Source organism: Mus caroli, unplaced genomic scaffold (assembly GCF_978045245.1).
Source record: "Mus caroli unplaced genomic scaffold, Mus_caroli_1 scaffold_10, whole genome shotgun sequence".
Classification (NCBI taxonomy): Eukaryota; Metazoa; Chordata; class Mammalia; order Rodentia; family Muridae; genus Mus; species Mus caroli.
Window position 1 is genome coordinate 107071195 of NW_028227265.1, and position 27968 is coordinate 107099162.

The window sequence follows — 27968 nt, forward strand, 5'->3', positions numbered from 1 at the left end:
GCTGCCCAAGTGCTGGGATTAGAGACATGAGCCACCACTGCCCAGCCTTGCTGTTCTTTTCTTAATAACTTTCTTTTTCCTGTTAATTTATTTATTCATTTACTTTACACTTGATCACAGACTCCTCTACTCTGAGTCCCCCTCACAGCCCCTCCCCCATGCACCCTCTCCTTCCCCTCTGAGAAGGGGGAGCCCCCCCCCCCCCCGTACCAATCCACCCTGGCACATCAAGTCACTACAGGACTAGCCGCACCCTTTCTCACTAAGGCCAGACAAGGCAGCCCAGTTAGGGCAACAGCATCCACAGGGAAGCAACACAGTCAGAGACAGCCTCAGCTCCAGTTGTTGGGGGACCCACATAAAGATCAAGGTGCACATCTGCTTCATATGTAGTGAGGGTGGGGGAAAGCTAGGTCCAGCCCATGTATGCTTTTTGGTTGGTGCTTCAGTCTCTGGGAGCCCCAAGGGTCCAGGTTAGTTGACTCTGTTGGTCTTCTTATGGAGTCCTTGTCCCATCCAGATCTCTCAATCCTTCCCACAATGGGGAACAGGGTGAAGAACCAGGGAGAGAGGGCCGGGAGAGTGAACAGAAATTTGTAGGTCTCTCTCTCTCTCTCCCTCCCTCCCTCTCTATCTCCCTCCCTCCCTCTCTCTGCCTGTGTGTGTGTATGTGTGTGTGTGTGTGTGTGTGTGTGTGTGTGTATGTGTGTGTGTGTGTGTGTGTGTGTGTGTGTGTGTGTGTATGTGTGTGAGACTTCCAAACTGAAGACCTGGAATGAGGGGGCTTCAAGGGAGTCTATGAAGGTGACTCTAGCCGAGACTCCTATCAGTGGGAGATACAGAGCCTGAAGTGGCCATGTCTTGTAGATTCTCAGAATTCTCAGTAGAAGGATAAGAATACCAACCCACCCTCAAAATCTACAACTCAAAATTTATCCTGCCTACAAGAAATCCAGGGACAAAGTGGGAGCAGAGACTGAGGGAGAGAGAGGCAACCAATGATTGGCTCAACTTGAGCCCCATCCTGTGAGCAAGAACCAATCCCTTACACCATTAATGATACTCTGTTATGCTTACAGACAGGAGCCTAGCATGAGTGTCCTCTGAGAGGCTCCACCCAGCAGCTGTCTAAAACAGACGCAGAGACCCACAGCCAAATATTACAAGGCGCTCCCTTGGAAGAGTTAATAACTTTCTAAAAGAAATCTTTCTTGATGCAACTGTAACGATGTTGTTCTTTGGGTAGGCTGGCGGGTGACTCAAGGATGCAGGGCCAGCTAGTCAGTTCTGTTCTACTCCAAACCAGCAGCAACCCAGGACAATATCCCAGCACCTAGACAGTCTTACATATTTTTAAATATTATTAAAAAGTAGAGGAAGCATTTGCCTTGCTTATTTCTAAAATCTTCTGGTGGGTCAAATATAATCACGTACTTGCAAGGAAGTATTTTCCAAAAGTAAGACAGGAGAATAGGCCAGTTGTGTGTGGTGACTTTGCCACATACTGCTGGGTAAGGCGGGATGGCAAGTGTTGGTCTAACCAGTTAACTGTGTCACCCTGAATTATTAGAATCTCAGTGTGTAGTCCAAGCTGGCTTATAATTACAATATAGCCCAGGAAGGCTTCAGGCCTGAGGAAGTCAGTCCTCCTGCCTCAGACTCTAAGTGCTGGACACACCACCACTCCCAGCTTTAAATGTTATTTATTTCCCAGTGGTTGGTTTTCTCCTGTGAGTAAAGCCCCTCTTCCTCTAGCAGACATGGGATAGGCTACGGGTGCATCAGTTGGTCACCCCGTTGCAAACGGTTTCTATGATCTTATTGGAGCATTACCCCAGCCATGTATGGTAAGTGAGGTGGCTGTCTGAATTACCATCCTGTCTTGTGATGAAGCTATTCTCTGAGTGGTAACATGCTTTACCTAATATTACACAACGGATGGCTGACCCCATAAGTCCTTTTGGCTTCTGAGACAGTGATGTGTGTGCATAGCACTTGAGACCTTGTGCGGTGCAGAAGGTCTAGGCTGGGCGTGAGCATCTAAGTTCCTCATCAGCTCCCAGGTGATGCTGACGTGCTGGTCCATTAACCACACTTTGAGTAGCCAGGCCTTGGAATATTCAGAATGAAGGAGTGCCAAGCCAGGGGACTTCCAGGGCAGGACCCATGACCTCCTGGACCCATGCCCACCCAGCCTACACAGCAGAGAGTTACTGTGTGCAACTGTCTCCAGACATGTGCTTCTCCACATTGGCCAGCGGTCCTTCAGCCATCCCTGGACTTTCACTTGCCACGCGCTGTCTCATTGAGGGCCCACCAGCATTTCTGATTGAGATGTCATACTGAATAAAGGGCAAGACTTATTGGGCTTCTCCCCCTACCCCACCCCATGTCCAAGGTACAGTCATTGGAGAAAATTGCAGTACACCCAGGGATGTTCTAGCAGGAGTCCCAGCTTATTCCGGCTGCTGTGGGTATCTAACACAATGGCATGAACAGGCTCTGATTTATCAGGGGCAAAACCTTCCAGGTCACCTTGGGTTAAACTGGAAGACATGAGTCACTGACCACCTCCGAGCATGACCTGACCCATCAGAGTGTCCCTCAATCTAGGACTAAAGGATTGATGACCTTTTGTGGGTGACAAGGAAAAATGGCAGCTAGGCTGGGGAGCCAGGGAGAGGTCAGATAGGGACATATGCCAGGAAAAGGCTCCTTTCCCCAAGGAAGTAAGCTCAGGGAAGGGCTGCTCACAGGAGGGAATCTGTAAGCATCGGATCGAGAAGGGGAGAGTTTGGTTTGGGTGCAAAGGGATTTGCTGTGAAATTCTACAAAATTGCCAGACTACTTTGGAAACTATTTTTTGCCATGGAAACAAACCCCATCTGTGCAGGCTTTGAGCTGCCTTTCGTTCTCTTTAAATATCATGAACCTGGCTCCAGCTCCTTTTATATAAGTGGGGATGGGGACGGAGAGGAGGAGGAGGAGGAGGAGGAGGAGGAGGAGGAGGAGGAGGAGGAGGAGGTGGAGGAGGGGAATCCGACTTTTTATTTTTAGAAGCAGGAGTAAGTCAACATCTTAGCTGGCTGTGTGCTGCCTCTGCACAATGACGTAGGGCTTGCTACCACAGGAGGCAGGAATAGGGACAGAGCCTGAGGAGACAAGAGCTTCCTGAGACATGCTGTGTGTGCAGGAGGTAAATGCTGTGAGTTGAAGTGAGCACTCTCCTAAGCAGGGGACAACAAACTGAAGCCATGCGTGGTCTCCTCACCACCGCTGAGACTGGCAGGTGTCGGCTATCCTGCATAGTGACCCAACGGATGACTCTCCCATGGGTGGGCAGCATGGACACTCAAAATCACTCTCAGGCTGCCCTGTCGGAAGGAAGGGCTCCCAGTGCAGGCACCATGGAGGTCCCTCCTTTGCTGGCCCTGACTCTTTTCCTGGCCACTAGTCTCACGGTCTTCTCTTGTCTCTCACAGACACAAAGGGCTTAGTCCCAGGGGTATTCTGGTCTTGGATTTCCCCTTCCCTGTTCCTATGAGGGTCAGAGAGTCCTATACTTAGCGGCATATTTCAGAGGCCAAATATGCGATCAGTGCAGAACATGTAGGAGTTTCTCTCCACCACAATGTCTCTATTCAAAAATCAAACTAAACCGGAGTGACCCTCACACTGAGAGGAGACTTTGCTTCAAGGTCCAGAGAGCTTGTGGGAACCTGGATATCCCTCCAGGCCACTGTATCCAGCACCAGATAAACACATGGAAAACAGAATGTGACACCCAGTGGATCCCCATCCCATGGAGTGGAGTCTCTGAGAACAAGCCTGTGGCTCTGGAACTCATTCACTAGGCCTCTGAGCACCAGCTTACAAAATATGGCTGACATGTAGCTGATGAAGGTGGGGACATGTGGGGTTTAAATCAAATTCCACCGTTGGGAGGGACCTTCTGACAGGAGACTGTTACCTATGTCCCATCTACAATGAGCCCTCAGATAGCAGCATTAATCCTGCAGTCTGTCTCTTTGAAGGTGTGTTGACATGTCTGTGTTTACACAGTCAAACACAAAACCTCTGAGGTTGCCTAAGATCAGCAGTTCTCAACTCACGGGTTGTTACCCCTTTGAGGGTCAAACGACCTTTTCACAGGGGTAGCATATCAGCTATCCTGCCCATCAGATATTTATAGTACAATTCATAACACTAGCAAAATTACAGTTATCAAAATAGCAAAACCAAAAAAAAAATAGCAGCACAAATAATTTTATGGTCGGGGGTTACCACAATGTGAAGAATAACACACAGCACACCATGAAACACAACATGTACTAAAGGGTCACACACAGCATTAGAGGGGTCTTGAACCACCTCTCTAGGCAGAAGCAGGTCTGGGAGCCTTACCCAGGCAGGGCTGTGGGGGGAGCCACCTCGGGGAAGAAGAAGTTTGACAATGTCCAGGTTGTTGTGATGGACGGCCACATGCAGAGGAGTCAAGCCGTTCTGCAGAGGGACAGAGGAGAGGAATGTGAACAGCTTCACCATCTGCGAGGAACCCGGACCCACTCTTCAACCTACAACACGGCTTCCTCAGGAAGTGCCCACCCTGAACTGGCCGTATAGTTCAGCGATAAAGCACTTGCCAGCATGCTCAAATGACGGTTTTCATTTCATCACAACAAAAGTGAAAACAAATCCCTTTCATTTAAGGCTGGGGATGCAGCTCAATAGTAGAGAGGTTGCCTGGCATATCTTCTCAGTGCTGGGTTCCATTGTCAATATTGTAAAAGAAAGTAATTAAAAAAAAAAAATCTGCCTAAAGCCAGTCTGAAAGGAGAGCCATTGAAAGACAGCTCGAGCAGGATCCAGGGCCATTTCTTCATCCCCATGGGGGAGATGAGCCATGGGATCATCACAGTTATTCAGAGAAGGTACTGGGTCCTTCTAACGGACAAGGCGTTTGTCAGGATTGCTTTATCCAATGCAATTCTTAACAGAAGTCTGCCCAGCCAAGAGAGGTAATCCCCAGCGGGGAATCTCTGTCCCGTTCCCTCTAACCCAAGAGGAGAGTGCAAATTTACCTTCCCAGCTGCATTGGGGTGTGCATCGTGTTCTAGCAGCAGCTCCGCCAACCGTACCTTCCCGTACTTAGCAGCCACGTGCAGAGGGGTAAATCCTTTCTGAGGAGAAACACAGGCCATCAGGACCACAGGAGGCAGCGCTGCTGCCCCAGAGGAAAGCCTGGTTAGGACTCTTCCTACCCTTAGCCAACATGGGAATGCCAACAGAACGGAAAGACCTGAGGGTGCTGATCCCTGCCAAGGGGCTACAAGCCTCCCGGGTATGACCTGGACAACTCTAATAGAAGAAACAGAGAAAGCTGCCTCTGATACTGGTTGTCGACTCAAGCAGGGGCTGCCTCTTGTTTGGTTTGTTATTATTCCTTTGGAGACAGACTTAATATGTGGCCCAGGCTGGCCTTGAACTCCAGATTCCCTTGTTCCATTCTCTGACGTATTGGGACCACAGGCATGTGCCACCATGTGCACAGCTCTTACCCATTTAGTTAGTCAACTACCGTTTGTAGCTCGGGAGAGTGCGCAGGCCAGGCAAGCACTCTCCAGCAAGCTGTTTCCCAGACCATGAGCCCTTTGATCCTTCCTGTATGTCAGGAACCTGTCTGATTGGCCTATAGCTAGTGTCTAGCACCTTAACTGCTGCAGGAGGAACAGAAGCCTGGTTGGAGCAGAGACCAACTATGCCCTTTCTGCAGAATGAGATGACACAACAGGCCGGTGACCACAAAGAAGGTTAGATGGGGGTTCCCTCAGTCTATTGTTTCTTTAAAAATACATGGGGTTTGTTTTTGTTTTGTTTCTGGTTTGGGTTTTTGAAAACCAGTCTTGCTATGTTTTCTAGGTTGGTCTCGAGCTCCCAGGCTCAAGTAATCCTCCTGTCTCAGCTTTCCAGGTATCTCCATCACAGGTGGGCCACTAAACCCTGCCAGTCTGTTGCTTTCTAAGAATCAGAGCAGTGACTGTACACTGTACCTTGGTCATGCAGGCTTGGGATGCCTCCTTCTCCAGCAGGGCCAGGGCTGTGTCCACGTGTCCCTCACGGGCTGCGGTGTGCAGGGGTGTGTGGCCAGCAGTGGTAGCCAGATTGGGGCTGGCACCATTCTCCAGCAGGAGCTTCACCATGCCTGTGTGGCCTATTCGAGCAGCACAGTGAAGCGGTGTCTGGTCATCCTGGGCCACGGGGTGAAAGCAGAAAACTGGACACGTTAACCTTCCCAAGTCCAACTCTGTATTATTTCATAGGGCAAGGAGGTGAGGACCAGACCCTGCAAGTGACTCACGATGAATCAAAAGATCTGGAATTTCTTCCAGTCTCTGACTTAACAGAAACTACATGCTCTACTTAGTTCAGTCCTTACAACTCACCAGCTTCACGGTTATTGTTACTTAATTGCCCAAAGGTTCAGCTTCCTCAGTTTAAGTGCGAATTGTAACATTATTTCATAGGGTTAGGGTTCAGATCAACAGCTAATGGACACAAAGCATTCCTGTTGGTTTCAGAGAAGATACTCAGTAAACCGATTGCTATTAAGACAAGCAAGCCCTGACTCACAGGCTCTTTCTGCCGGGTATGCTTGCTTATGTTTGAACTCTACTTTGATGTGCTCTGTGCCAGCAGTCGTGGGGCTCTGAATCACCCAAAGGGAGAGACAGCCATTTAGCCCTTTTCTACAACTTCCAGCTATAGCTCCCGGTGCAGGGGCTCCACGCATGCAGTGTCTGTTACTGGGTCCAAGTAGAGGAGTCAAAGGACCCTGTCACCCACAAAGACCTGGTCTTTGCCATGTAGCCTGTCAACTTGCAGACTTGGTAGCTGATCTTATGGTTTATTTGTCATCGAATATACAAAAGAGGATGCTTCTCTTCTGGATCAAGTGATGCCTGGCTGATTTTCCCTGGTAGCATCTTATGGGCTCCCTTCCTTCAGCCTTATCTACCCACTGGCCCTATAAACGCTGCAGGCCAGCCTGCTCTCTGGGCTTCTGTTACTCTATAGAGGCACCACTTTCATACAAAGAGACCGCTGCCCCTCACAGAACTCCAACAGAGCAGAGCCTGAGCTTTCAGTGTGACCAAAATGGGGGTATCAATGACTCTGAGCCCCAGACTGCAGATGAGAATGGCTTCTTGCATCAGGCTGAGGCAGCCTGCTCTTTGGAACCCTCCCTTCCCTGTCTGCAGAGCTCACCTTGGCCTTGGCGTTGGCTTTGGCTTTGTTCTGGAGCAAATATTTGGCCACTTCTGTATGCCCTGCTCGGGCCGCCATGTGCAAGGGGGTTTCTACTTTCTGTAAAATAACAATATTGTTGAAGTGTTAACATGTGCTGGGGTTGCAAAGGATATAAGCAGGACTCAGCTTGCTACGTGGGCTCGGTAGGATTTTGTCCAAGAGCTGGAGCTAGCTGCCCAGCTAAGTTTCTGTCTGTCTCTCTTCTCCTCTCTTATTGTATTCTAGGTATTTGTGGAAGTAAACCTCAGAGCTCACAAATATTCACATGTGCGAATGCATTTCCAGATCACACTTATAGAAGTTCCAAGATAAAACTCCAAAGATGGACAGACGTGTGATGAACTACAGAGAGGAATGTTCACCCCACACCTGGTGCCTTTGCTATCCTGAGACTACCATTACTTTAGGTGCAGAAAACAGGGGCCCCTTCTGCAGCTCCCCTCAGAGCTGTGGACCAGAGGCAAAAGACCTCTGACAGTATCACACAATATGTACAATGTTACAAGTTGTATCTTATGTAAGATATAGGATGTTACATGCTCCATCTTATATCTCTTTAACATTTCTGATTAAAAACCAGTTTAAGAACTTACCACATTGGAGACATTGGGTGACGCTCCCCGCTGCAGTAAGTTCTTCACAATAGGAAGGTGTCCCATGAAGGAGGCTACGTGGAGAGGTGTCAGGCCAGACTAGAAGAGACAGAGACGAGTGTGCTGAGCAAGAGCCTTCCCCACACAGAAACACGAGCCACCATATCTTATGCTCTTCTGCTGTTGGGGAGTTCCCAGGGATGACTACCCGAGAAAATGGACTTAGACCAGGTGGACTTGTTTGTAGGAACAATGGCCACAAGGATTCTAACACTGATAGGAAAGTGGTAACCCCTTCACAGTTCAAAGGACTGTTTCCCACTTTGGAGAGTCCTCTTGTCAATGAGTCCTCTTGATCCAGCCCTGATGGGAAATGCTGACATATACATGTGCCCGTACACATTCATGCACACACACACACACACACACACACACACACACGCACACACACACGCACACATGCAATCACACATAGCTATGGAGAATAGCCACAGAAGGCAATGGAGGGGAGCCCAGGCTGAAGGCACACCTACACTCTCTTTCTCCTACCTCAGTGACCGCGTCGATGGAGGCTCCTGTCTTCAGCAGCAACTCCATTACACGGATGTGGTTCTTCTTGCAGGCGATGTGTAAAGGGGTAAAACCATTCTGTATCCCACACAAAGTGTACAAATGTCAGCAGTCACACAGTAGCCAAAGAACTGGAAAGGAGTCCTGCCCTTCGACTTCAAGGAGGTCCTTTCCAAGAGCACCAACAAGCACCCACAGACCAAGGGACAGACCATGTCACCTCATAAGCTGACAACCAACAGGTGTCCCTTCTCTTTACAGTCGAGCGTATTTCCGAACATGATGTTTGGAAGCATTTTTAAAAATTCGACCACATGTCTGGATACACTAAAAGATTACTTTTTAGAGGCAAATCACTTTCTTTCTATTAGACACCAAGTGAAATGGATTCTGTTCTTTTGCAATAGAGCATGTTACATAGTGCGTGCATGCTGCACAGTGCACGTTACATGGCACGCTCCTCCGCAGGGGCAGGGTTTTGACTGCTAGCCTCTTCTGTACTTCATAGGGCAGTGCTTTTCAAATAAGTTCAGTTTTGGCTGGGGGTTGGGGGGGGGACTATAGCCATGTCTTTGTTGTCATAGGAAGGGAAGCGGGGCTCTTATTGGTTGAGGGGAGAGGCCAGAGATGACGGTGCTAATCACTCTACAACAGACAGGACAACACATTCCAACCCCGATATCAACAGCCCCAAACTTAGGAAGCTTCAGTGGTCCCAGAATCTGGGCTCTGCTCAGCGCAGGCAGATTTGAAGGAATGAATCATCTATCTTTTGCCTCCGGAGGTTCCCTGCCCTTCAGTTCCTTCTCTGAGAATGGTCAAGTGTAAGGCAGCAATCCTGCACATGCTCTACGGCTCTCTGAGTCATGCTGGTGGCCTCTAGCCTGGGAAGGAAGGCGAGGAACACAGCCCCAGGAGGACTCTGCATTAGGTCTGAACTTGTTGCCTCCCTGGGCTGTAGCCCCTTTAAGAGGAGAGATACATAGCTCAAACTAGTTCTCGTCCAAAGCAAGGTGAAAGCCAGGTCTGCTTCAGAGATGCTACTGTCTCTCAGCTTTGAGTCTGGCTGGGGCTACTATAATCACATGCACTCCATAAGCACCAATTCCAGTGTCAGATCTCCTGGGTACAAACCGAAGTACCCAGTCTGTTGGTGAAGCTATGGCCACAAGTGCAGGAGGCCACCTGCACGGGAATATGTTCTGTCCCTAGCTGCACCCATTCTGTTCTGCTTCCCCCATTCCCTCGCCCCAGCAGCACGCAGACAGCAGCCCCTTCTCACCAGGGCTCTGGAGTTGGGCTTGGCCCCTTTATCCAAAAGAACCTTAGCCACCCTGTGGTGGCCACAGTGGGCTGCCACGTGGAGAGGAGTCAGGTGATCCAAGGTGATGTCGTCTATCTCCGCATTGTATTGCAATAGAAGTCGGACACAGTCGAGGTGGTCTCCCTGAGCAGCCATGTGGATTGGGGACAAGCCATTCTGGAGGAGCAAGAGGAAGGCAATGGCATTACTTCTGGGGACAGAGCATCAGATGCAGCAGTGCTGCTTCCTCCTTCTTGTCCACACGGCTCTTCTTCTGTGTAGACCTCAAATGAGCTTGGCTCTGATGAAAATCTTCTCTTCTCACCTCACCAAATCCTCAAGCCCGTCCATACAGCCCCACATCTTCCGTGAAGCCTTCCCTGACCATTCATTCTGTGGTCGCCTCCTTGGGTTTTGATGGTCTGTACTGTTTGCCCTGTCTGACCTTACTGTCTCCTTTCCAAACCCTCAAATTTGCAGTCATCATCTTGGGCATGTCTTTTCTCCTCAGTTACAAGCTCCTAAGGACCAGAGCCTGCCTCAAGCTTCTCAAATACTCACAGAGCCCAACAAACACATACAAGTGTAGTGAGCCTTTGTTGATGTGTCTTTGAGTGGATAAAGGAAGACAAAACAGGCCTTAAATCTCTCTAAAAATTTTGAGGAGGGAAAAGAATATTTTCATCAGAGCCTAGCTCATTTGGGATCTCTTGATTGAAAAACCATTCACTTTATTTATTGTATATGTTTGTGGGATGGTGGGTATGCATGTCGGTACCGTGGTGTGTGTGTAGCGAATCAGAGGACAGCTTGCTGGAGTCAGTTCTGTCTGTCTACCATGTGAGTTAAGGTGACTGAATTCAGGTTGTAAGTCTTGGTGGCAGGAATCCTTACCCACTGATCTATCTTACTAGCCTGGATAGCTTCTGTTTCATTTATTTTGTTTTGTGTGCCTAATTGCATGTATGCATGCGTATATGTGCTTGTGTGTATGCACACACATGTGTGTTGTATGTGTACCTGCCTTTGCATGTGCACAGAGGCCAGGGGAAGATGTTAGATGTTATATTATTCTCTGCCTTAGTCCCTTGAGACAAGGTCTCTTACCATACCTGGACCGAAACTGGAGGTCAGAAGGCCCAGGTGATCCCGTCTCTGCTCCCTACAGCCCTAGGATTACTTTTAGCTTTTTTGCATGGGCAATGAGACCCAAAACCTCATGTTTGTACAGCAAGTGGTCCTATCTACTGAGCCATCTTCCCCAGCTCTAGGAGATGGCTCTAAATCCCTCTCCTTTGCTCCTAAAAGAAACATGTCTGTGGTTGTAAATGGGCCTGGTTTTTGCCTTAGACATACTGTCTTAATTCATCCCAATCTGGATGAGACAGAGAATGTACTGTGTGGCCAACAGCTTAGCTTTTCCTTGAAGACTTGTGTTCACACATTAGAATCTGGAGATGAGCCTTTTCTATGGCTTCTACTGGAGCTTAGCCGAAATGGTTTTATTTATTTTTAAAGCTTCTCTCCTGCATGTCCTAGACTCGGACGGCTTTTTGAAGGCTTGACTCTTGTCCATTTAGGGGCAAGGATGGTAGAAATAGAGACTGGTTTAGGGCAAAACCAGGCAAACTGAAGCTGTGGGCCAAATCTAGCATGACATTTGGGTTTGTAAATGTTCTTTTGAGATTTCATTTAATATTGTGTGTGTGTGTGTGTGTGTGTGTGCATGTGTGTGCGTGTGTGTGTGTGTGTACAAATTCATGCTGGTGTCCACAGAGAGGCCAGCAGAGGGTGTTGGATTCTGAACCTGTAGTTACAGGAGGTTGTAAGCCACCTGACATGGGTGCTGGAGACTGATCTTGGGTCCTGTGCAAGAACAGAAAGTATACTTAACCACAAAACCATCTCTCTAGCCCACAAATAAAATTTTATTGGAACACAGCCACTTTGTTTGCATATTGTCCATGGATAGTTTTCTGCCCCATTGGCAGAGAGTTTAATTACAGCAACAAAACTGTCTACAAAGCCAATACGAATTTGCTTACCTGAGGTTTTAGATGAAAAGTTTTCTGGCTGCTAATCTAGAGAAGCTCAGACAAGAAGTCTTACCTCCAGAATGACAGGCCCTGGGGCAGACCCCACATGGACCGTTGCCGGTAGGATCAACATCTCTGATTTTACAGAAGTGACTGATCCTGGGTCTGTGTGATGATTCCTACCCATTGTCAGTGTGTCTGGATTTATGATCACCATAGAAACACCTCCAGTATGTGAAGGTGTTTCTAGAAAGGTTTTAGTAAGAAGTGAAGACTCACCCCAAATACAGGGGGAACCATCCCCTGGTCCGATGAGTACCTGCATTCGCCTCTCTGTTCTCTGACAGTGAGTTTAGTGTGACCTGCTGCCTCATGAGCCTGCCACCGTGATGGGCTTACAATCAAACTGTGAGCTCAACCAAACTCCTCCTTCCTGAACTTGTCACCTATTTTGTCCTAGCAACAAGAAAAGTAACTAGCATAGAAAAATTGCTACCAGGAAGCACACGCTTTCTGTGATAAACCTGACACATTAATTCCCGGGCCTTGGAACTGGTTTGCAAAAGAACTGTAGTAGGTTTTGGAGCTTCAGACTAAAGAAGCCCTAGAATGCTATAAACAGGGCTTAATGGACCATGCGGGTGTAAGTTTGGAAGACCAGAATACTAACAAGAAGGAATGCAGGCAGCGATGGCCCAGCTTGTGAGATGTCGGGGAGGAACACGCACCCTTTCATGTTATATCCCACCAAGGAATATGACTTCTCTCTACTAGGTACTGAGAAGTTAGCTGAGGCTGAATGCAAAGAAATGGACAAATCTGTTTTGGTGGAAGAAATCTCAGAAGAGGCTAGCATTCAGGCCTGTCACAGTTACTGCTCGCCTGTCTTATACAGGGCTATAGTGAGAGAGAACAAGCAAAGGAGAAAGAAACAAAATGTGCAGATAGGAAGGGAAAGGATAGTAGGAAATTTAAAGATGTAGACGGGGGCTGCAATGATGGCTCAGTGGTTAAGAGCACCAAACCTGCTGCTCTTCCAGAGGTCCTGAGTTCAATTCCCAGCAACCATGTGGTGGCTCACACCACCACCACATCTTACGGTGCCCTCTTCTGGCATGCAGGTGTACATGCAGACAGAGAAATCATATACATAAAATAAATAAATCTTCTTCTTCTTTTTTTTTTTTTTAAAACAAAGATGCAGACAAAATGGTGGAGAGAAAGCAGAATGTAACTGTTAAAGAGATGAACACCATTGAAAAAGGACTGTGTTCTAAGAACAGGAAGATGCTTCTAGGGCAAGAGGCATCTGCCTTTGGAAGTGCAAATTCGTTTGAAAGAGGAGGATCTGGATAGAGGCTGCCTCTGAACAGGGAATCCCTGCTCACGACTTTCTAAGGATCCGCCTGTGCCAAGGCAACTGTGCTCCAGTTGGGAGGGTCTTGGCTCCGTTCCAGGCTGGCTGCAGAGCACAGCAGTGCTGGTCACGTGTTAGTTTTATAGACATAAAAGATGCAAGATTAAGGGGGCTATGGAGTCTTGTTCACCGTTCTAGAGAGTGCCGAGATCAAACAGTGTGAGGCAAGGTCAGACACTTGGCAAGGAGGCCCCGAGACGCTATTGCATGAAGCTATAAAGATGAAGTGTTGGTTGCAATGAGGAAAGCTGCAGGCACTGAGGTAGTGCAGCCTCAATGTGTGCTGTAGGCAGAGGAGCTGGAGAGGCAAGGGCTTGTAACCTCAACATGAGCCCAGATATAGGACACACAGTTGTAGGATTTGGTGCCTGCCCTGCTGGGATCTAGTCTTGGTTTAGTCTGGTCTTTCCTTGCTTCTGGAAGGGGATGCTCACTCTGTGTCATGGCTTAGGAGACATGTGTAACCTGTTATGACTGTACATGGATCATGGTAAAGAGACCGTCTTGGGTCTCAGAAGGGACCGGGGACTTTGCACTCCTTTAAAAAATATATTTTAGGAGCTGGAAAGATGGCTCAGGGTTTAAGAGCATTTTGATACCAGAGACCTACATGGTAGCTCACAAAACTCGAATTGGTAATTCTAGTTCTGGGGGGATCTGACAACCTCTTCTGACCTCTGTGAGCACCAGACATGCACATGGTGTATGGATGTACATGCAGGAAAAAAACATACATACACTTAAATAAAATAATTATCTAAAATTTAAAAACTAAATTATGTAAGGTGTGTGTGTGTGTGTGTGTGTGTGTATGTGTGTGTGTGTGTGTGAGTTATAGACAGTCATGAGATGCCTGATATGGGGTGCTGGGAACTTAGGTTCCCTTGAAGAACAAAAGGCTCTCCTAATTACTGAGCCATCTCTCTAGCCCAGAACTCTGCACTCTGTATGGCATTGGGACTATTAAAGGCTATGAGGCTATCTAGAGACAGACTTGATGTGTTTTGCATTATGAGATGGGAATGAGACTTTAGGAGCGGAGATGGAATGTTACCATCACTGAAAGTGATGTGCTTGGGTGTCAGGCTGGCAGAGGGTGGAGCTGTGATGATTAATCCCCATTATTGTCAACTCATCTGGACTTAGACTCTCCCCAGAAATATACAGGTGTGTTTATAAGGGTGTTTTCCAGAGAGGTTTAAATGAGAGGACCCCTCGGATGTGGGTGACATCATCCCTTGGATTGGGACCCCAGACTGGATAAAGGGCAAAAGGCCAGCTAAGCACCAGAATTCATCTTTCTCTGTTTCCTGCTGCAGTTGCCATGTGACCTTCCTGCTGCCCTGACTTCTTCGCCACGAGGGACTGACCGTAATACCTAAAACCCCTCTTTCCTTAAGTCTCACCTACAAGGTGTTTTGTCACAGCAAAGAGAAAAGTCCAGCTGACTTGGTTATGGCCCACAAGATGGCATAGCCAAGAAGGAGCACACACCTTGGTTTTGGCTTGGATGGGTGCCCCGTGGTCCAGCAGGATCTCTGAGATTCTCACGTGTCCATTCCGAGCTGCACAGTGGAGCGGTGTCAATTCATCCTTTATAAGACAGTGAAAACCAGAAATCTCAAAAGACAGCCATCCATGACTATGGGACACAAGTCCGTCTATAGAATTATTCCCAGGTGTGGAACGTCTGAGACTGCCTTCAGGCCAGCTGGGCTTTAGCTCAGTTTTGACTGTCTACTGCTGCACCCAGCTGCAGACCACTCACTCAGTGAGGTAGTGGGGCACATCCCTCTTTGAGAGCCTATTACCCGGTAAGACTCAAGAGTAGACCTCATCCCCAGCCTTGGTCCTGAAGTCTGCTGGTACCTACCTTGGTCCTCGTTTCTATCTGAGCCCCTCGGTCCAGCAGGAGTCTCACCATGATCACGTTCCCCCTGCGGGAGGCGATGTGTAGTGGGGTGATGCCATTCTGGAGGAAGAAATAGGGGAGAGTCAGAACCAGTGCTTTTTTGGAAGCGTACACACCAGTGACTCCCTAGCTCCTGCTCCATGCCCTGACTGCTGCAGAACGAACAGCCACGTCAACTAAGGGAAGACGGTTCACCTAAGGGGTTCTGTGCAATCATAGCAAGCTGACCACGCCCACATTCCCCAGAGCGACACAGTAGATGGGAAGAAAGCCAGTCATTTGCAATCATCTCCTGCCTCCTGCGTTCACCTGAAAAGCAGGCACAGGGGGCTTCGAATTTTCTCCAGAACAAGCTGGTGAAAACTGAGAGACAGAAGACCAGTAGTCTCCTAGCGGGAGATTGTAATAGACATGGGGGCTCCAGCCTCTGTGTATCTCTGAGGTAGGGTGGACTACTAGATGCTGGAGAGAGTATATGTGAGTATTGGAGGCTCGGGCACCCCCCATTCTAGACACCCTGGACTCTGGACAGTGTGCAGACTCCAGCGAGGTTACCTGAGGTGTGAAGTTGACGCTGGCTCCCCGGTTGAGGAGCAACTGGGCCACGTTGAGGTTCTCATAGTGAGCTGCGATGTGGAGGGGTGTGAATCCCGTCTGGCAGAACAGAGAGGGGAGAAACACTCGTAACGTACCAGCGCCTCTGTCCCAGAACCAGCCTGGGCTTTCTAAACCCATTAACAGGGACATGGGACTTGACACACAAAGTGGACTTCAACCTGTGGCAGTATCTATGGAAGGGGTCAGGAGATGCCCCCCGTGGCAAGCTGTATCCAAAGGCGTGGCAACAGTATGTCGCCTCATCGTAGCTTCCAGTAGCTTTGCCTCATGGCCAAGGCGAACTAGAAACTGAGATCACCTCTCATGAAGAGATTTTAGTCATCAATGAAAAGGGTTGCTGAGTCCATGACTGCCAGCCCCCTAACAGGGCCTGTGACTCAGCTAGCTGGCCAGAGGGACCTCCCTGTCTTCCTGCTCCACACCTTTAGACCACATCCCAAAATCCCTTGGAACAGGGACGTGGTAGAATAGGTACAGGGATGGGGCAGTGTGAGCAAGTTGAGCAATCTAGCTGATTGAGGGACAGCCAGCAGCCTAACTGAATGAGCAGCGGTTAGTAACACTTAAAACAGCCACCCACAACTCCAGGAACCCCACTTTCTATCTTCCCGCTCTTCCACAGCTGGGCATGATGACTTCCTCATCCAGCAAGGGCACAGGGAAGGAAGACGGTGACAACCAGAGTCCCCTCTGAGGTGCAGTTTCATTCTGGAAGGAGGCCTACCCTGCCCTCCAGGGTGCTGGTCCTGGATTCCCCAAGTAGCTGGAACCATCCCAGCATTCTCCAGAGATTTAAGGCTGCCCACTAAGGTCTGGGCACTGAAGGCACAGCTGGACCTCAGCATGCCTCTAGCCCACGGTCTTCCTGTGCACCAGCCTCATTCTCCTGGTGGATACCTCCCCCGGTGTTCCCTCACCTTGGAAAGCACATCTGGGTTGGGGTCATTCTGCAGAAGGACTGCGGCTGTCCGTGTGTCATCGTTGCGGGCCGCAATGTGCAGGGCAGGGAGGCGCACTTTCCCTTTCGTCCCATAGTTGATGAGGTGAGCCACCACATTCTCGTGACCCTGCTGTAGAGCCACGGCCAGTGGGGTGAAGCCATCCTGGTCGGGGGAGAGCAAAGATGGGATTTCAAAGCCCTTTGTGTCTTCAGGTTCAGCTCAAGTGCCACCTCCTCCCTGAAGCCCTCCTTTGCCCGACTTTCTTGCTCCGTGCTCCCACAGTATCCACATTCTTCTTTCTTACACTTAGTTTTCCTTTACCATATGCTTGAAGTCTTCCTGTGTGCTATAATGGTCTGACTAGGAGTTGTGTTTGCAGTCTGCCTGTGTGCTATGATGGTTGACCATGTGTACCAAGTGTTTGTTGTTTGAGTCTGTGCTAAGGAGGTCTGAATGTACATCATCAGTTTGCGGTCTGACTGTGTGCTGAATGTATATCATCCGTTTGTGGTCTGACTGTGTGCCGTCAGCTATTTCATGTCGTCACCTATGACACTTCTATCACAGAGCATGCTTCCAAAGGGACTTACTTCTGTGGCTACATTCTGATTGGCTCCATTCTCCAGTAGAAATTTCACCACTTCCAAGTGGTTCTCCTGAGCAGCCATGTACAGGGGAGTGAAGCCTTTCTGCAAACCCAAAGGAGAAGCCATAAAAACAATGGATCAGATGGGAAGATGGGTGCAAACCCTCTCATTTGGATGAGGCATGGCTGCCTCTTCATACCCTTACCAGATTAAAAAAAAAAAAGGCCTCTGGAAAATTATCACCAAAGGCCAAGATGGGGAGATGACTCCATAGAAGTGTTTTCCCCTTACTCACCTCCTGAGTGAGTCCCTAACTCACAATCCTCCTCTACTTAAAATGTGATTTTTTAAAATTATGTGCATGTCTGTGTCCTGTCGCTGTGTGCACATGAATAGAGAGGCCAAAGGTGTGAGGTCCCTGAAGCTGGAGTGACAGGTGGTTGTGAGTCACCGGATGTGGATGCTGGGAACTGAACTTGGAATTTGTGAGAGCCATGTGTGCTCTTAACTGTGGATCCATCCCCCAGTTCCCTCTACTTTCATTTCTTTTAATACCAACCAACCAACCAAGCCTTATCACCCCATCCATATGGCCCATATGTGATATGTGACCTTTCTGGTCTCTGGTCTACTTAAGCAAGATGGAGTCCACAGTGATCAACTCACCAAGCTAAGATGGTGGTCTAGCCTTGGAAAATTAATGCAGAATGCCCGTGTTACTGCTTGGAGAAATGGCAGTAGCAAATCGTGTGTGTGTGTGTGTGTGTGTGTGTATACAGCAGCCAATGTGTCAGAAAAGAATTGTGTGGGTGAAGAAAGACTTTCCCTATACGAGGGACCAGAGAGCCGTTACCTGAGACTGGGCATTGACGTTGGCTCCATAGTTGACCAGCTCCCGGACCACCTCATCCTGACCAGCAAGGGCAGCGATGTGCAGAGCAGTGTTCCCCTTCTGAAACACAAAGGCAAGGGACAGAGGTTCCCTCAGCCTGCTCAAGGGATGGTCACAGGAAGGAGAACGAAGGGGCTAGCTGGCGAGAAACATCTGTGTCTACACCCAGCCAATCACTGGCCATGAAAGAGCAGTAAAAGCACGGGGAACAGTGCTTCTCTCTCTCTCTCTCTCTCTCTCTCTCTCTCTCTCTCTCTCTCTCTCTCTCTCACACACACACACACACACACACACACACACACTCTGATACAAACACATCAAATACATTGATACAGTACAAACAAACAACACAAATACACACACAGATACATTGATAACCACAAACACCCAGACACACACACACACACAAACACCCAGACACACACACACATTCACAAACAACCAGACACACTCACACCCAGACACAAACATACACATGTATACATACACAAACACACACACACAGACTCAAACATACACATACATGCACATACACAACACAAACACATACACAAAACCACACATCAACTGTAAGCTTCATGAAGACCCCTGGACCTGTGGGATGGAGGGTCATAGGATAGGGTGTGGTCCTCAGTATTCACGAAGAAGCAGAAGAAATGATTTAATTCTATTTTGATTTACAAACACCTAATTTCTCCATATTTAAGACGCCATAGAACCCATGGGAAGAGGAGGGTTGGGTTGGCACTGCGTAAGTTTGTGGGGTGGTATGAGGGGTCTACTTAACCACTCTGGAGCTGGGCTCTCGTTTCTGGGATGAAGAGGGAGGAGAGGCGCTAAGGCATCCTTCTACTTTTCCATTTGTGAGGCCAGCTAAGGAACTGAGGCGGGCTTTGGTTTCTTGCTTTGTCTTTATTTCTAATCTTCCCTAAGCCTTGGAGACCAGCGACGATATCACATCCTATCAGGAGGCTGCTCTAGCCTAAGCTACGAGGTTCACCTTTTTAACCCCCTGTTCCTCTACAGCATTCTAAAGCCATGCTGGCTTATAAATGTCTATAAATAAGACCTACCAAGTAAGTATTCATCACAAAATAAAAACCAAAGGGGAGGATCTGGGAAGTGTGCCATTTCCTCAACGCTGGGGAAACGCCAGGGAAGAGGTGCTGCAGGTTTGTGGCCGGGAACGTTAGAGGTCAGTAATTGCCTCTCAGCCCCTGGGAAGAGCAGGTGAAACCATCGATTTCTGTCAAGGGGCTGGAAGCAAATGCAGACTCGCTGCACCGATGAGTGAGCAGAAAATGACATGAAAATTAGGGAAGTTTAACTTGAGAAGGGAGTCTACTTTCATAATATTTTGGAAGCTCACTTCATACAAATTATATCTGTTCTCTCTATATCGTTCAGCGACATTTTCTGCCTGAGAGGTGGCAAATGTTTGCTGCAGAGAGCAGAAATCGAGGCTGTGTTGGGGACCCCATTTAACAAGGATCGGGCAAGAAATGAGAGGTTACAGCAACTCCGGCAAAGAGACAGAAATGTGGGGAGCTGAGAAGAGAGGGACCAGCATGAGACAGTAAGAAGTGATGATTCTAATAAACAAGTCGAGTGTACATGAGAAATAAAGCTCATTTTAGGGGTTGGGCATAGGTCAGTTGTAGACTGTGTGCTTACCATGCACGAAAAATAGTGTTCCACTAGCAATTGCACTAGCAATGAAAATATCATGTTTTTGCAATCTATATGAATTGATGCTTCTATGCAAAACAGTTCCTGATAAAACAGAAGCACCACTCAGGTAACTGATCATGGAGAAAAATAAATTTATGGGTGAGCAAGATTTGCCAGAGAAGGACTAGACCTTCAGTGACAACAGGGTCATGTCGCTCTTTCCCACCGAATTCTTACGCCAGGTTCTTTATATACACAGCTCACTTAATGTTTACCCCAACGCTGCAAATATGTGAGGAAGCCCCATTTACAGGTGGGAACACTGAGGCTCTCCAGTGCCCAAGTAATGTGCCTAAGGCCACAGGGTTGGAAGCAAGTCAGCTGGGGCTCAGCTCTGGAGCTTGCAGAACCCCAGGCTCTGTATGAGGCAGCAAGAAGCCACCATAGAAGGGTCATGGTCTCAGAGCTGAGTGAGGAGGATAGAATACAGGCCTGCTGATGGTTTCTACACACAGGGTCCTGTGTTCTTAGGTGGCTCCAGAGATTCAGAGAAACAGGCTGTGATGAACAGCATCCTGGGAATCCAGGACCATGTGTAGGCTGGTTTCCAGGCTGCAGTTTGAGAAGAGATACGAAGACCCACAGACTTGAATCTCTAATGCCAAGTTCTTACCTTGGTTGTCGTTTCTAGAATGATCTCTTTGTGCAGAAGTTCAACCACCATCTTCACATGGCCTTCTTTGGAGGCCAGATGCAGGCCGTTCAACCCGTTCTGAGAGGAGGAGAGAGAGGTGGTGAGGTTTTGGTTAGTGAGACTGCCCACTCCGACACTCTAAGGACTGGGTGAGGTCTGGAGCGGTGGAAGGCAAAAACGCAGGGCCACCGGGTGGGTAGGGCTGACGAGGAGAGATCCGCTTACTGACCTAGGAAGGCTAGGGAGGCTCTTGGCATCCCAAGGGCAGAGCACCAAGGAACAAAGAGTAAAGACAATAAAACTGTCACACGCTGGACATGAATAAGTACAGGATCACCTTCTCAGAACCTACGGGGACCCTGAGATTTTGATCCTAGACAGTCTTTCGGCCTCATTTGCCACAAACTCATCCCAAGATGTATGGTGTCTCCACAGGCCCCAAAGCAATGAAACCAACTGGCCTTGGACTAAGATCCTGAGCCATAATTAACCTATTCATTTTATTAACTTGATTTTCCCAGGTATTTTGCCATAGTAGCAGAAAGCTGACCACTTGATTGACAGGAATTCCCCTTGACTGAGGTGGTTGGCATGGCTCCAGCCCTGGTGAACTTGCATGCAGTGACCAGGAAAAGTAGAGACGCCACACCAATGCATGCTGTCCACCTGGGGTCAGTGCTACCTCTTATCACGTGACCTCAGGGAAGAGTCTCCTGGGATTACACACTAGAGGGACAGGGGAGACAGGAGGGTTGCAAGGCAGTCTACCTATGTCCTCTTTAGATCAGACCTGCCCAGCCTATAAGCAGCCAGTGAGTACATCTGGCCAAGTCCTTGTAGGGTTGTAACATTCCTTACCATGTGTGTGTATGTGTGTGTGTGTATACGTTGTGCCCCTACATGCACATGGTGATGGTTTGCATACATTTGGCCCAGGGAGTAGCGCTGTTGGAGTGGGTGTGGCCTTGTTGGAGTAGGTATGTCATTATGGGCAAGGGCTTTAAGACCCTCCTCCTACCTGCCTGGGAGCCAGTATTCTCCTAGCAGCCTTCAGATGAAGATGTAGAACTCTCAGCAACTCCTGCACCATGCCTGCCTGGACACTACCATGCTCCCACCTTGATGACACTGGACTGCACCGCTGGACCTATTAGCCAGCCCCAATTAAATGTTGTCCTTTATAAGAGTTGCCTTGTAGCCAGACAGTGGTGGCACATGCCTTTTATCCCAGCACTTGGGAGGCAGAGACAGGTGGGTTTCTGAGTTCAAGGCCAGCCTGGACTACAGAGTGAGTTCTGGGACAGCCAGGGCTACACAGAGAAACCCTGTCTCAAAAAACAAACAAACAAACAAACAAACAAACAAACAAGAGTTGCCTTGGTCATGGTGTCTGCTCACAGCAGTAAAGCCCTAACTAAGACACACATGTTCTGATGAGTGGGGCTAATGGGAAGGTTACTTCATCAAGAGTTTCCTAATGAAAACATGTGACTCTGGCCAACATGGACAGGAAGTTAGGGGAGGGGTAACAAACACCAGGCACACACAAGCCCACAGTCTGTATTTAGTTTGTAGAGCATAAATTAACTGCAGAAACACCTGCCAAGTGAGGGAGGGCTTGGGAGGCCCCAGCCCTTTCTTCAGCTGATTCTCTTTGTGGGACAGGTCTGGCGAGGGGCTTGTCCCTTTGAAGACCTTTAGACAGAGATCTCCCACCCCTACTTGGGAAGGCTCCAGTCTTTGGCTTGTGAGGCTCCTGGGATCTGGTGGTGGGGTTGTGGTTGTAGCTACACTCTGCTTACCACAGGAGACGGTTCTGGAGTCGCACCAGCATGGATGTGGCTCATTAAGTGCTTGGCTTGGTGGCACAGCCACCTACAGTGTGGTCCTGAAAGCCCCAGGGCTGCAGTGTTGTTGGGCCTTGGAGGAAACATCTAACACAGGGATACTATGTGAGCTTTCCCTGTTCCCAGTGCGAGGACCCTAATCCACAGGGATGCTGGATTTCTGACCTCCAAAAGCTGGAGGCAAGGTGTAGGATACCCAAGATATAAGATACAATTTGCTAAATGCATGAAACTCAAGAAGAACGAAGACCAAAGTGTGGACACTTTGCCCCTTCTTAGAATTGGGAACAAAACACGCATGGAAGGAGTTACAGAGACAAAGTTTGGAGAGGTGACGAAAGGATGGACCATCTAGAGACTGCCGTATCCAGGGATCCATCCCATAATCAGCTTCCAAACGCTGACACCATTGCACACACTAGCAAGATTTTGCTGAAAGGACCCAGATATAGCTGTCTCTTGTGAGACTATGCCGGGGCCTAGCAAACACAGAAGTAGATGCTCACAGTCAGCTATTGGATGGATCACAGGGCCCCCAATGGAGGAGCTAGAGAAAGTATCCAAGGAGCTAAAGGGATCTGCAATCCTATAGGTAGAACAACATTATGAACTAACCAGTACCCCGGAGCTCTTGACTCTAGCTGCATATGTATCAAAAGATGGCCTAGTCAGCCATCACTGGAAAGAGAGGCCCATTGGACTTGCAAACTTTATATGCCTCAGTACAGGGGAACGCCAGGGCCAAAAGGTGGGAGTGGGTAGGTAGGGGAGCGGGGGGTAGGGTATGGGGGACTTTTGGGATAGCATTGGAAATGTAAATGAGGAAAATACCTAATAAAAATATTTTTAAAAAAGGAGTGGCTCTGAGATTCTACCTTTCCTTCACAGCTTAGGAAACCAAGGTCAGCCTGGTCTTGAGTGCCCTCCTGTCAGGAGCTAGCTCACTTCTTTTTAATTAGATAAATAAAAGCATAAGTTTACTTTTGATTATAGTCACAACAATCATTGGGTTGTGACCCCTGCAACTGATCTCTATGGTTCTACTTAATATTCTGGTCTTCAGGAGTCCCCTGGTTTCCAAGCCTTTCAGAAGCCCACTCCTGGCCGAAGCAATAGCCTTGCTTCTAAGACGGTCTGAGTGGGTGTGCATTCCAGAGTGTGTCTCACACTTCCTTCCAGATTCTATGTCTCCTATCTCTTTGTGTACCAAGTGTGTCAACTGCTGAGCCATTTCCCCAGCCATCGCGCCGTCTTTGTAAGTTACTTTCACATCCCTTACTCGGGTGATTTGAATTTAATGTCCTCACCCCCCCCCCCCCGAGACCTGTTAGGCACAGCCAAGCAGCAAGAAACTCTGGACTTAATAGGCAACAAAGGCAGAGGTGCTGATGTCTGCTGCCTTTGCCAGACTGCTGAGTATCTACCGAATCCCAAACCCTGCGAGAACTGACCCCGTCCGGCAGAAGAACTCACTGTGGGTGATGCAGGAACAGATACATACTCAACAAAGGCCCTAAATGTTCCTACAGGCATGTATGGTTCAGTAGTATGGAGGGGGACAGACTACTCTTTAAGAACTGACTCTCACAACCAGACAGCCAGTTCATGTAACACTGGGGTGAAAAGTGCATTTATGATGACAAATCGAAGGCGCCACAAGTCATGCTAACTTCTCGACCCACTGGCGAACACGTCAAAAGCCACACCTCCAACCCTTCTCACAGTGGCTCCTCCTTTACAGAGGTAGCTGGGTTCGACAGGTGCACAAATGCTTCAAGCCCCAGAGGCAAAGCCCTCTCCAGAAGCCAACATCCGTGGGTGGATTAGCTGCTGTAAGTGACCAGGCGGCCAAACAGCTAAAGCTGTGGGACACCTGAGCACTGATACCCTGCCTTGCGTTCTAAGGAGCCTCTGCCTTACAAAATCCATAACTAGTCTACACAAGAGACAAGGGTGTCCCATGGATAAATGCTGAATTTAACACGTTTTTTCTCTTTAAACAGATTTTTGAAAATACTCAAGTGTGAGGTGAGAGGAGTACGGGTTATGTGAACTATCTGTTCTTAGCTGTGACTATGGACAGGGATAAACTGTAATTCACCACCTCTTCATAGCCAGGAACCATATGCTTTTACACGAGCTAAATCAAATGTAAGGCGGTTGCCAAGAGTAAGAGGCAGCCTGCTGGATCCCTCTTGATAACTGAAGCCTACTCATCCAACCTTCACTCTCTCTCTCTCTCTCTCTCTCTCTCTCTCTCTCTCTCTCTCTCTCTCTCTCAGCCAAATGGCAGACAGGCTGCTGAGGAGATTAGGAGTAGGATAAATGACATATTTTTTCTCTCCGATCACAGAGTGTCGAAGATAAGCACAAAGGAGCTCAGAGATTCCAGACGAGGGGCTTCTGCTAAGTGAGGCGCAGTAGCTACGTGTGGCCATTTTGCAGGACTCTAGCTTCCTAGCCCCTTTTCACAGACCCCTCGCACTAGACGGTAGCCAATGTGTTAGACCACCTGACACACCCTTAATTTCTCTTCTGTGTTCCTTTCTTTCTGCTTTCTTTTGTTTTAACTTGGATATTTTCTCCCGGTCTATTTTAAGCTCTGAGTCTCACCATGCCTTTGTCTAGTCTACTGATGAATTTTTATCACTTTATTGCATTAGACACTTCCTTGGGCTTCCCATCTGTATGCTGAAATTCTCCGTCAGTTTGGCATATGTCATTCGTGACTCCACTGAGTTCTTTCACATGTCAATCATCTCGGTCTTCTCTGGGTCTGTTTCTGTCGACTGCTTTGTCTCTTGATCATAGTTTGTGTTTTGTATAAGTGTATGTTACACTAATGATTATTAGTTGACTGCAGGTATCATGCATAAGACCAGGAGACATGGAAGCACCTATCTATTATTTATGACTGGAAAAAGATTTGGTTCATCTGTGGCATGGTCAGTGAGAGTTAGGAGCTGTGGTGGTTTGAATAGGTATGGCCGCTATAGACTCACATGTTCAAATGCTTGGCTATATTAGGAGTGGCTCTATTGGGAGCTATGCCCTTGTTGGAGTAGCCATGCCTTGTTAGAGGAAGTGTGTCACTGTGGGGGTGGGCTTTGAGGTCTCTATACTCAAGCTATGCCCAGTGTGGGACACCCTCCTTCTGCCTATAGAACAAGATGTAGAACTCTTAGCTTCTTCTCCAGTAGTATGTCTGTCTGGATGCTGCCATGCCTCCTGCCATGATGATAATGGACTAAATCTCTGAAACTGTAAGCCAGCTCAAATTAAATGATTTCCTTTGTAAGAGTTGCCTCGGTCATAGTGTCTCTTCACAGCAGTGGAACCCTGACTAAGATAGGAGCTTACCTGGATTGGAGTCTTATTATGTTTGGTCTGTCAGCCTCCACACTCCTCTCAAAGAAGGCTGCAGTCATCATGAGTTTGATGTAGGGGTCCTAGAAAGGTTTTGGTATTCCTAATCTCCCAGATTCCAACTCTTCCAGGTACCTATGCCTCAGGTGGACTCGTCTCTCTGCCTTGCTTCTCTCCTAGTGGCTCTGTGTTATTCCTGGTGACATAGACTGGTAATAGTTGGCAAGTTCCAGCTTCAGTCTTAGATAGGCTCTGTGTGTCTGCACCTCAAGGGGAGGGTACTTTGTGTTTCATTTCTTGTCCTTTACTTTGCCTTGTCTGTACTGGGCCTGGATGGGTATTCCTTACATGCCCTTGTAGCCTCTAGTAGAGCCAGAGATCTGCTTGTTACTGAGGTAGGAAACCTGGTCCTAGGTCAGTTGCTGGCCTCCCCAGGGTCCCAGGATATCCAGAGGTGCTGATGCAAAACAAGCTGACACAGTAAGCTCCCACCCCTTTGTAGAAGGAGCCTGTTTCTACTCCTCCTGGGAAGGATGGCATCCGTGTGCAATCTGGAGTGTGGGAGCATGCTTGTTTGGTATCAAGAGAGGAGTCTGGGAACCTGCAAGACTCTTCCTCTTCCACCTTCCACTAATCACACATTGAACACCCAAGGCCTACGGGGCTTCTCTGTGCTATCCAGTATTTCCCGTGAGCACTCACTCAAGGCATGGGGTTAAAGATTTGCTGTAGGCCCCTTGGCCTCTAAGAGTCGTCAGGGTTTTGCCTTGCAGGGGTTCCAGTTTCAGTGTGTACTCTACATGGAGATGGGGCACATGGGCCTCTCTCGGAGGCTTTGCCTCTCTGGAATCCAGGTCGCTTAGTTGCCAGTTGCCATTATTCCCTTGGCTCTCAGCTGAGTTTGAGAAGATTTATAATCTTTTGAATTGTCTGTTCTGTTTTCACACAGTTAGGGCAACAGCAGCACCCTCTGACGCTTCCATACCCACACACTTCCTGTCTGGAGTCTTCAAGACCCCTGGACTTCATACAGTTTCATGCCACAATGGCCTTAAAGAAGAGATGGTCTCTTTGAAGGGCAAAGTCTTTACACTATCATTCGCAGCAGCTCTCTTCTTGGTCCTCTGCCCTCCTTCGGGTAAAAAATCATTCACTTTAGATCATTCTCCCAAGAAGCAGTGTCTGGTGGAGGAAGAGAGTCCAGGGAGCTTGTGCGGCTGCTCCTAACCATCCTTAAGATATTCTCAAGTCGCATTCCGCCCGCATGGCTTAACTTAGAGTGTTTTCTTGTACCAACTGTGAGAGACTCCATTGGCAGAAACACAACTCCAGACATTTGTTCTCAGTAAACTGTTCCTCTGTTTAGCTGCTCTGATTGCCCCAATTACACTAATTGAGTTCCAAATGTACAAATACAGTTGACATGTCACCGGAAACGTAGCACTTATCCAGTCAGGGGCAGAGGGAAGCTTCAGACAGTAAGCACCTGGTATCCCGAGGCTCCGTAGCTCACGGGACTTGGCAGAGATACCTCGGAGGCTGATGCTGATGGTCCCAGAATACAAGGCCCTCACACCTCCTGTCCACTCATCTCACCCTGTTGAGGGGCACAGAGCCTCAGATGGGGTTTTCCGACTAAGGGCTCCCAGCTTCCACCTCTACATTTTTCTTGATTATGGTCCCTCTCACTGTGGTGGAGCATCATGATCAAAAGCAACTTGGGGGAGGAAAGGGTTTATTAGCCTTGTACTTACACATCACTGTTCATTATCGAAGGAGGTCAGGGCAGGAACTCCACGGAGCACCCCACCTTCAAAATGACCCTACCTACTTTAAGAAGGCACAAAACTATCTAAGACACAAAACAACAACCAAAAAGAACCAGGCATCAATTTAACTCCTGGTGTGGTCAGAATATCTTCATGGAGCTTATGCATCTCAGTGTCTGTTTAGAGCCCCCACTCTCCTGCGCAGGTCTTGGTTGAGAGGGAGGGACAATAGGCACAGCAGTGAGAATGGGTATCTAATTTCCACTGTTCAGAGTAAAAAGCCACCCACTGACTGGGATGTGACCAACACAGTAGCCACAGGTGGTAATCCATGGAGCCTGCACTAGCACAAGAAACTCAGGATGAACCTGGGTGGCCAAGGCAGAGAGTGAGGGAAGCCTGAACGAATGACAGAGACACTACACAGAAATCAAATGACTAAAG

General features: G+C 48.4%; 1 protein-coding gene across 11 annotated transcripts in view; it reads right to left on the reverse strand.

The window, feature by feature from the left end:
• Nucleotides 1-27968, reverse strand: part of Ank1 (ankyrin 1) — a 177479-nt gene that overhangs the window by 48808 nt on the left and 100703 nt on the right. For all 11 annotated transcript variants that reach the window (XM_085844074.1, XM_085844073.1, XM_085844068.1 and 8 more), the window contains exons 3-16: nt 20522-20620; nt 18139-18237; nt 17289-17387; nt 16675-16860; nt 15695-15793; nt 15101-15199; nt 14722-14820; nt 9754-9951; nt 8451-8549; nt 7902-8000; nt 7267-7365; nt 6051-6248; nt 5082-5180; nt 4405-4503 (exon numbers count right to left, since the gene is read on the reverse strand). In XM_085844074.1, the coding sequence (XP_085700200.1) occupies nt 4405-4503; nt 5082-5180; nt 6051-6248; nt 7267-7365; nt 7902-8000; nt 8451-8549; nt 9754-9951; nt 14722-14820; nt 15101-15199; nt 15695-15793; nt 16675-16860; nt 17289-17387; nt 18139-18237; nt 20522-20620 (1671 nt within the window). The remainder of the gene's footprint in view (nt 1-4404; nt 4504-5081; nt 5181-6050; nt 6249-7266; nt 7366-7901; nt 8001-8450; nt 8550-9753; nt 9952-14721; nt 14821-15100; nt 15200-15694; nt 15794-16674; nt 16861-17288; nt 17388-18138; nt 18238-20521; nt 20621-27968) is intronic.